The sequence below is a fragment of the Gymnoscopelus microlampas genome (genome assembly GCF_963454915.1).
Source record: "Gymnoscopelus microlampas genome assembly, chromosome: 3".
In the NCBI taxonomy this organism is placed as follows: Eukaryota; Metazoa; Chordata; class Actinopteri; order Myctophiformes; family Myctophidae; genus Gymnoscopelus; species Gymnoscopelus microlampas.
In genome coordinates, this window is record NC_139940.1 from 38492940 (window position 1) to 38503576 (window position 10637).

At 44.1% G+C, this 10637-nt stretch overlaps 1 protein-coding gene across 1 annotated transcript in view; it reads left to right on the forward strand.

Moving 5' to 3' along the window:
• Positions 1-1120: 1120 nt before the first annotated feature.
• Positions 1121-10637, forward strand: part of LOC311041849 (zinc finger protein 407-like) — a gene marked incomplete at both ends in the record, with an annotated part of 75770 nt that continues 66253 nt past the window's right edge. Inside the window, one exon of the mRNA XM_084052334.1 lies at positions 1121-1146. Within this exon, the coding sequence (XP_083908460.1) occupies positions 1121-1146 (26 nt within the window). The remainder of the gene's footprint in view (positions 1147-10637) is intronic.

Below are 10637 nucleotides of genomic sequence, written 5' to 3' on the forward strand. Positions count from 1 at the left end.
GGAAATTATAATAAGCAGATCTGGCAACCCTGGCCGTGACCCCCCCCCCCCAAAAAAAAACCTTGGAATTGTAGGAGTTGAGGCATTACATTTAGTTTTACCCGGTTCCACAGATAAATATTGTGAAAATAGCCGATCTACAAGCTCACAACGCTTCGCAGTTTTAGAGCCAGACAGGAAATGCAGCCAGAGAGAAGGGCATGAGACAAAGACACGCAGCAAAATGGTCCGGGCCGGCTGGTAGTCGGACCAGGGACCCGCTGTATAGAGGGCATTCTGTGCCCCCATGTGATATAAATATGCACCCCTAACCATTCGGCTATCGAGTCGCCCCCAAACAACCTCTCTATTACACTGTGGGTTTTCCTGGGCTTTCGATTGAAAGGCCACTCACACACACACACACACACACACACACACACCAGGTTGTAGGCATGATACTGTATACGGCAGTGGCTCTCAAACTTTTTCATGTGAAGGACCAAGTGACGCTATATTATCTTATTTAGCTGGGGACCCCCTGGTACCCCGCCAAGGACCCCCTGGGGGTCCCTGCACCCCACTTTGAGAACCAATGGTATACGGTGTCATCATCCATGTCCCCTAACAAAGTGATTCTCAACTTTTTTTCATTTCAAGGACCCCCAGTTTGATGTGCATTAGCCACACAGACCCCTATTTGATACCATTGTTTTACTCCTGGGCTCCCAATCTACACTGTGAACTGTGTTTATTTAACTGTCAGAGTGTACAAAACGTAACCAGGTCTATTTGGTTCCATTAGTACACTCTCAGAGTTATAGACCCATAAGGATCTATTTGGGGCCTTGAGAAACAGTGGCCTAATAGCCAGGCCTTTGGAAGACTCCAGGAATGAATGATTTGGCTAGCATAATAGCATAAGAGTCTAGCATTAGCACTAGCATAGCATAAGAGTCGTGGGTTGGTCCATGGTCATTTGTGAATACAAGTGTCATTTTAACACTGAGCATCACAAATAATCCAGTGTGATAATGTTATGGAAACATAACATACCATGTAACAATATCATTTCTAGTCTGTCATCTTTGAGAATCCTCAACAATAGCAGCATAATGTCAGAAAAACAAACAGAACAACCATGGGGCTCACAGGAGATGTAAAAAGGTAACTCTCACGGATCAAACGGGATCAAACGTGAAAAAACAACAAACCATCCGGGCACTCAGGAGTAAAAAGGAGGAATAGCTTTTTTTATGTGGCAGTTGCCTTTTTTACTCCTGAGTGCCCGGATCGTCTGTTGTTTTTTCACATGATAACAGCATCGTTGAAATACACCTCTCAGTCAGTGTCAGCGTATCACATTTAACAACCTTTTCCTTAAATACTGTATACCAGTATAGAAAAAATAGATCATGGGGGAGAATTATTATGGAGTTGTTTTTGAAGTATGAAGCTGGTCACTGTGTGTCAGTGATATTACAAGTCCAGCTTTTTTGACTGTGCAAACACAGGCAAAGTGGCAAAAGTTCGGCCGTGCGTGATTAATCGTCCGACGCGGTATAAGACGGAGGCCCCGCGAATAAAACACAAAGCAAAGTCAGAAAAGCAATTAACTTCTCTAGGCCGGGACATGGCGGTAAACATGTCTGATTGTTCTATATATTGTCCCCCCTTGTTTCAGCTGCCTGGGCCGTGTGGCATTGGAGAGCCACACAGAGAGAGAGAGAGAGAGAGAGAGAGAGAGAGAGAGAGAGAGCGAGAGAGAGAGAGAGAGAGGGGAAGGGAGAGACAAGCCAGTGAGTTTGTGTACATATGCTTTTGTTGTGATTATTAATGGGCGTCTCACATTAACCTCGCCTGCGCTAATAAACTCAACAATGGCCCCAAAATCACCTGAGTGATGAGAGCGACGGAGGCGGCCGACAGCCTATAGGGGCCCGGTCGCTGCCCCCCCCCCCCCCCCCCCCCCCACACACACACACACACACACACACACCGCCACCACCACCCCCCACTGTACCAACAACCACCACCACCTCAACCACCACCACCCTTTCCAAACCCCCCGTCCCCCCCCTCCCTCCCCGACCAAGATTAATGAAACCTCCAGCGTTTTTAATTAGCACAGCTGCAGTCATCAATTACGGGCTGCCCCACCCCAAATACAAATATTGTTATATTTGGGAAAATTCTTGATTTATTTCATTGTGGTGGCCGAGCCGAGTGAGATGAATGGCCTCCCATCATGGTCGTTTGCTGGGATGAGGAGGAGGAGGGGGGGGTTGGCGAGGGGGGGTTAGAGACGAGAGGGGGGGGGGTTTGGGGGGGGGTAATAAGATCAGCCGTAGAGGTAGAGGAGGATTGTATCATACAGTAGAGGACGTGGTCTTGTTGGGGGGAGACGGGGGGGAGGTGAAAGCCAACTCTGCAGGGAGGGACCAGGCAGGGGTCCGCGCCGCCGTGCTCTGTCTAATTGTATGTGTCCAGGAACTTAATTAGACTTTCCTTTGCGTGTTACCTTGAGCGGTATACCAGCATTTAAAAAAGAGAAGAAAAAAGAGAAAATGGGAGGAGGGGGGGGAGAGAGAAAAACAAAGCAAAGTATGAGAACGGAGGAGCTATGAGATTTTAATTGTTCTCGCGGCGGATCGGTTTGATCGACAGTCAAATTCCTTTAAGCTGCGTTAGTTTTAGAAGATGAGATGGCAAGCCACCCCCCCCTTTAAAAAAAAGGACCAAGAGACAGGGTTTGAATTAAAACGCTTAATTGATACAACATAATATGTTTGTCCTTGCAAGAAAAAAACACAAATAAGGCCGTATTATGCATTGTTCTCACTCTGCAGATATCCACGTGGCTATACTATACTGTATATGCACAGTGTTAAGATTATATACTGTATATGCACAGTGTTTAAGCCTGATTATATACTTTGTCGCCAGCCGGTGTCGTTGCCCTGAAAATAGCTGATCTACTGTACAAGCTGGTAACACGTTGCATCGCAGCGCATTATGAGCTTGTTGATCGTCTTTTTTATTTTTGCGTATAAATGAAGGGTTAGTGTACTTGTGGGTGTTTGTGTCTGAGGTCTGCCCTGGCTGGTACTGTAAGACGGTGGTTCTCAGCCTTTTACAGGCCGTTACCCTCCAAAATAATCATATTTGATCTGGGGACCCCCCAAAATAATCATATTTGATCTGGGGACCCCCCACCCTGAGAAGCACTTGGAATTGTAGGAGTTGAGACATTAAATGTAGTTTGACTCGGTTCCACAGATAAATATCGTGGAAAATTGTGGAAAAACTTTATTAAAAAGGTCTTAAAAGTCCTTAAATTGTCATCTGGGGGGACCCCCTCCCAAAAAAATCCTGTGGGGTTGAATGAGAACCACTGCTGTGTGAGCTACACAGGTGGTTCTGTGGTTAACGTGTCGTGAATAAAAGTCTGCATAATGGCTCCGGGAAAATCCGTCCCCGGCCCAAAACAGTTCCTCCTGTTCAGCAAAAAAATACCGGGGGAAAAACCCAACAACTCCTTCATCTATCTCCACTGCAGATGTAGTATTCATTTCAAACATCTATAGCTGTTTGCCTTTTCCGTTATTATCTGTTTTTTCCTTCCTTTCTTGTTTCCCTGCAGGCTCACGTTTAAAGCGGTTCTGGGCTCGCTTAACCCATTAAAACCCGGAATGCATGCTGTGTAACCACTTAAACCATTATTTTACACTTTTGGCTATTCAAAAAAAAGCAGATATACAAGCTCATAGCGCGGCACCGAGTGCCGCGCTATGAGCTTGCAGATCTGCTATTTTTGAAAAATCGTGAAAATGTGTGCAAATCTTGGAATATATATGTTTTAAAAGCGAACATTTTGAACTCAAATCTTTGCTTCTGGGGGGTCCCTGCAACAAAATATTATGAGATGGGGGTTCGCGGCCAAATACATATAATTTTGGAGGTCCTTGACATGAAAAAGTTTGAGACCCACTGATAGTATAGCAACATACGTTTTTCAGGAAACTTTCAGGATTTAGAAGACATTTTGCAGAATCGGAAACCTCGGGTCTTAATCGGTTAAAAAGAAAATATAGTAGCATTTTCTATTAAACCATTAAAAACATTAAAAAAAAACAGTTTTTTAATGTAAAGTTTGTTTGCTCTGTCAGCTGAAATAAGACTGCAGTAACGCAAACCCCCTCTTTCGCGGGTGATTTGTGAGGTACGGCTCATTTCTGTACTTCTTCATATTTGCTGGTATGTGACTGTGATGAGCCGTAATAACGCTTTATGACTTGAAGATGTTGCACGCAGCCGCCTTTTCTTGTGGTCCAGCCAGTGTGTGTGAGTCGCGTGTGTGTGCGCTGCGGTGAGCCACCAGCTATTTCTCTTTCGCCGACCACACGCACACACTCACACACTGACACACACACAGTCGCACGCATGCACGCACACACACACACACACACACACACACACACACACACACACACACACACGCACACACACACACACAGTCGCACGCACACACACACACACACACACACACACACACACACACACACACACACACACACACACACACACACACACACACATTCCGTCACACACAAACAGCCACACAAACGCTGTGAATATTTCATGAGGCTGGAGAACCCCACCTCTGTAGGCCCACCCCCCTCCCCACCCCCCCAACCCCCTTTTCCAAAAACCCACCATGGCTATGTTCATCAGTACACACACACACACACGCACACGCGCACACACACACACACACACACACACACACACACACACACACGCACATAAAGCGTACACACCGGTACAAAAACAGAAATAATGTTTTAAATGCAATCATTGTCAGGCCCAAACAATGTCATTTATCAAGGGAGCGTTTGGGACTGTATAATAAGTTTCACATTATTAATACAATTTTTCATCCTCTGTCAGGCCTATCTGATTTATGGCACGTGTTTGATCTAAGGTGATCATTGAATTAGAATTCCAGTAATAAGAAGGAGAATGGACCTGGTGTTCACTACTGCCCACTGGAGCACATAACACACACACACACACACACACACACACACACACACACACACACACACACACACACACACACACACACACACACACAGAGACCGGGGCAAACACCCTGCAATTGCAAAATACAATACGCGCACACACACACACACACACACACACACACACACACACACACACACACACACACACACACACGCGGCTGCCCGTGTTCTTGCTTCTGCCCGTACGTAGTACGGCCACACAGTAAAAATAAAATCCTCAGTGTTCATTTATCCACTGAGAAGTGTGCAAATGTAACCGAAATGGTTACGCTTTTGGTTACATTTGTACATTCTCAGAGTTAAAGTGAACACTCGTGATTTTAAAGTGCACCAAGCCAATTTGCTAAACAACCGTGGGCTAAACCCATATACTGGCTTCCTAATTTGCAGAGAGAGAGAAAGAGAGAGAGAGAGAAAGAGAGAGAGAGAGAGAGTTATGGAGAGAGAGAGAGAGAGAGAGAGAGAGAGAGAGAGAGAGGGTGAAAAAAAGCTCAGACAGAATGGACCTAGGCCTCTGTTAATTAGATAAGGGACAAAGCTCATTATTCTAAAATGATATTGAGCTCACAGAGTAAATATGAGTGGCCCTGTTAGGGGGGCCCCCGGTCTGGTAATGGGACGGTGGATGCTACGTCGTTACGGGGGCCAAAATGATTTACAGCGTAGATGCTCTTTGATGTATAGACTGTACCTTTTTATTAAGTGGCTGTCGCTACGGTCACTGGCTCACTCATTTCCCTCTGTGTCTAATCAAAATCCATATCCTAACCCCCCCCCACCCGCCACCCAGATACACAGCCACTCCAGATGGGGAGTTAACCCTTTAAGACTAGAGGCCCATTCTACAAATGTCTTCAGTTTTCCTAAAAAAACCTTACGTTGCTATATCAGAGGTTCTCGAACTTTTTCATGTCAAGGACTACCCAAAATTATATTATATGTATTTGGCTTCAAAATATTTCCATAGTAATAGTTCCAGGGACCCCCCAGAAGCAAAGATTTGAGTAAAAAAATTGTTTTAAAAATATATATATATTCAAAGATTTGTGCAAATCTTCAAGATTTTTCAAAAATAGCAGATCTATAAGCTCGTAGCGCGGCACGAAGTGACGCGCTATGAGCTTGTAGATCTGCTATTTTTGAATAGCCAACCAATGTGCTATATATATATATGTATATATAGCTAAAATGCAAGACGACCCAGATGCTTTCCCGGTCTTAATGGGTTAAGAAGAAGAAAAAAAACAGAAAATAAAGAATAGGAGTAACAAACGGGGGGACGGCTGCGTTCCGCTCCCACGGCCGTCCAGCAGCTCTCTCTCTCTCTCTCTCTCTCGCCCTCACATCCAGAGCAAAAAAAAAGGCGGGAGGATGTTTACGACGAGCCACAAGGCCCCGGCCCGCCGATTGTACGTTCCGCCGAACAAACAAACGAATAACAACAGGCAAATAAACAAATGGGAAACATAAATTCCTTTTGAGGTAATTAGACAATAAAGACAGAGGCGTTCCTGCTGATATTGGATTCAGGTTCTAACAGCAAGTACAGTATGTCTCTCGTTGCGGTATTAGCAGCAGTTTCTTTTCCTTCTTCTCCTTTTTTTTTCATACTTTATAAAAATTGGATTAGCCCCGTCTTTCAGGCTTTTATGATCTGTGTCATACATCATCCTATTTGATTTGAGAGAGAGTGAGTTTTCAGGAACATGCTAATCAGATTGGAGGGGGGGGGGGGAGTCTACCCCTGGTTAACGCCTTCAATCCGGGGAACGCATATCTGTCATTTTTAGATTTCTTTGGGCTATTCAAAAAAATAGCAGATATACAAGCTCATAGCACGGCACCGAGTGCCGCGCTATGAGCTTGTAGATCTGCTATTTATTTTTTTTAAATCGTGAAAATGTGTGCAAATCTTTGGATATAGATATTTTTTAAAGCGAACATTTGTAAAATATGTTGTTCCAGGGACGTCCCAGAAGCAAAGATTTGAGTAAAAAATGTTGTTTAAAAAATATACCTACTTAGTACCAGGTCCCAGGACCGAAACCTTTGCTTTTTTAATTCACTATGAGCACAGAGCACTTGATGAGCATTTAAAATAAAGAAATCATATTTCTTAAGTCTTTCTAAGGAGTTTTCCTTACATTTTTTTGCAGTGAGCGAGCCTTGTTCTGCCAGTTTTCTTAAAAAATATTACATATATTCAAAGATTTGCACAAATGTTCACAATTTTTCAATAGCAGCTCTACAAGCTCGTAGCGCGGCACTCACGATCTACACGAGCTTGTAGATCTGCTATTTTTGAATAGCCCCAAAGTATAAAATAATGGTTATTATAGCTCAAATCTAAAAAATGACACAGATGCGTTCCCGGTCTTAATGAGTTAAAGATGGTAAATAGCAGAGAGCAGAGTTGCCTCCGACTCCTCAGCCCACGGGGGCCTCGGAGGAGAGAGAGAGAACGCCGGCTCTCTCTTTCTCCTCGCCACCGCCACCAGAATTTATGACAGTTTCGCTGTATTCTTAAAAGATAATTATGTTTATTGCCCGACTTGTTTTGCTTTTTTTCCTTCCTTAATCCTCCCCCCCCTTCTCTTTGTGTATACCTGAGGAGTGCACACACACAATCGCGGCGGAAAAACATAAATATTTCCTCGGCACCGCGGTGCTGGCAGGTGAGCCTAATGAAATTCTAGGAGTGTAATTTGATTTACGAGGCGCTAATGTGGCCTGATATTAGAGAGAAAAAGCTCTGATATGGCTGCCTTGTGCTGTATTTAACCGATTAGGGCCTGGAACGCGTCTGTGTCATTTTTTGATTTGAGCTAAAAAAGCATTATTTTACACTTTGGCTATTCAAAAATAGCAGATCTACAAGCTCATAGCGCGGCACCGAGTGCCGTGCTACGAGCTTGTAGATCTGCTATTTTTGAAAAATCTTGAACATTTTGCGCAAATCTTTGAATATATATTATTTTTTAAAGCTAACATTCAACTCAAATCTTTGCTTCTTCAAAAATGTTTTTAGATGGGGGTCTGCAGCCAAATACAGTACATATACATTTTGGGGGTCCTTGACATGAAAAAGTTTGAGAACCACTGACATAGTAACATAACTTTTTTTCAAAAAACTGTTAGGATTTAGAAGACATTTGTAGAATCCCCTAGAAGCAAATATTTGAGTTAAAAATGTTCACTTTAAAAAAAACGATATTCATAGATTTGCTCACATTTTCACGATCTGCTATTAAAAAAAATAGCAGCTCTACAAGCTCATAGCGCGACACTCGTGCCGCGCTATGAGCTTGTATATCTGCTATTTTTGAATAGCCAAAGAAATCTAAAAAAATGTATACACATACACATGTACGCATTCCCGGTCTTAATGGGTTAAGGGCTATCAGAAGACTGATAAAGAGCATCCCATCCTCACCGCTGCGTCTTGAGTTATTGTTGCAGATATTCACGTTGATAGTAACTCTTCGCGACGCAATTTAGTGCCGGCGATATATAAATGTGGAGATAATAGTTAATTTTGGTGGGTCCTTGGATTGTAAAGGCTTTAAATACGACCCCCCCGCCGCCGCTCCCCCCCAAAAAAAGAAGAAAAGTTGTGAAGCATCTTCTAAGTGCTGCTGATGGTGAGGTTGGAGGGATGGTTGAGAGGCCTTTGACCTAACTATGTCACACAAATCACACTTCTAGCACTTCTCTGGGGCTGCTTAACAGCCCGTAAGATCAGCAGACTGCGTTCGGAGCTCTTGATTTGCGGTTTTTGGGTGAAATGTTTTGATTAATGGTCCGATATTCATAAAAACCCATTATGCTCGTAAATTAATTGAGTCCGGAAAAGATCACATCACACACATACACACACACCCCATCCCCCCATTACACTCACACACACGCACACACACACACACACACACACACACACACACACACACACACACACACACCGACACACACACACACACACACGCACGCACACACACACACACACACACACACACACACACACACACACACACACACACACACACACACACACACACACACACACACACACACACACACACGCACACGCACACAGGTATTAGTCTTTGGATGTCCTGCACCAGCATCATGTTTCTTTGTTCTCTCCTGAAACTCTGTTTCTGCTGATGTGATTTTGTGCGTAAATAAATGTGTGTGTATTCGTTTGTGTGTTTTTAGTTGTGCACACACACATCTGCGTGCATGTGTATGTGAATGTGAATATTCCCTGAGTCCACATTTGTGTGTGCTTGTGTGTGTGTGTGCGTGCGTGCGTGCGTGCGCGTTTGTTATGTGTGTTTTTAAAGTGTGTTTGGGACTATTGAGCTATGGCTCATAATAAAAACAGGCAATAACAGGGCCACCACAGAGGGACCTGCCCTTTGTGCCTCCCTTGCTCCCCCCTCTCTTCTCCTCTCCCCCCCCCCCCCCCCCCCCACATCACCCATATCCCCCCCCCCACCTCCCCTAAGTTATGGGCTGAATAACAGCGGAACAATATTAACCCATTAAGACCTGAGGCCACGTCTAAAAAAAGTCTAAATCCTAACAATTGTCCGGAAAAAATATAAAAAAATAATTTTCACGATTTTTCAAAAATAGCAGATCTGCAAGCTCGTAGCGCGGCACTCGGTGCCGCGCTATGAGCTTGTATATCTGCTATTTTTGAATAGCCAAAGACATCTAAAGTGACACAGATGCGTTCCAGGTATCAATGGGTTAAGATAACATTTCCTGATTGTTTGTCAGGCGGTGGAGGCTCCTTCACCCCGCTTTCATCACGTCCACCGTGTTCATTAAATTGACAATTTGTATTTGCCCTACAGCGGGATAAACAGGAGCTTATCTGATGGGCTTGGTCTTTTATTATTTATTTCATTATCTTTTTTTTTTCCTTTTTTTTTTCCTCCCCTCCTCCTCCTCCTCCTCCTCCTCCTCCTCCTCCTCCTCCTCCTCCTCCTCCTCCTCCTCTCGGGACTGTAGGTAAATATAAATCGGCAGCGGCATCTCCGTGCTGTTTGCTCTTGTTTATATTGCAGTCATATGCAGCACTATAGCCCTCTCAGAGGAGGGTCCGTTTGGTGGTACTGTACTCTCTAGACGCGCGCGGGCGGCCCCCTTCGTGGCGGGTTGTTGTAGTCGCCGTGCTAACGCGACACGCTATAGCCCGTATAACTCACACGCTGGGCCTCTAAGTATAACCATGGCAGATGTTCCAATTTAAACGCCCTTCGATTGGAATAATTCTTTGACCCGTTTCTCTTATGTGCTGCAGATTCAGGTCTTTCTTAGCTATGCGGCTTTCCTTATAGCTCTGCTGTGTGTGTGTGTGTGTGTGTGTGTGTGTGTGTGTGTGTGAGTGTTGCTGTGGAGATTGCCACAGAGAAAATACTTTTTTCCAGTGGTGGAAAAAGTACTCACATTTGTTACTTAAGTAAAAGTATCAGTACTGCAATGTAGAAATACTCTGTTACAAGTAAAAGTTTTTTTTTTACAAGTATTGGTTTAAAAATGTACTTAAAGTACCATAAGTAG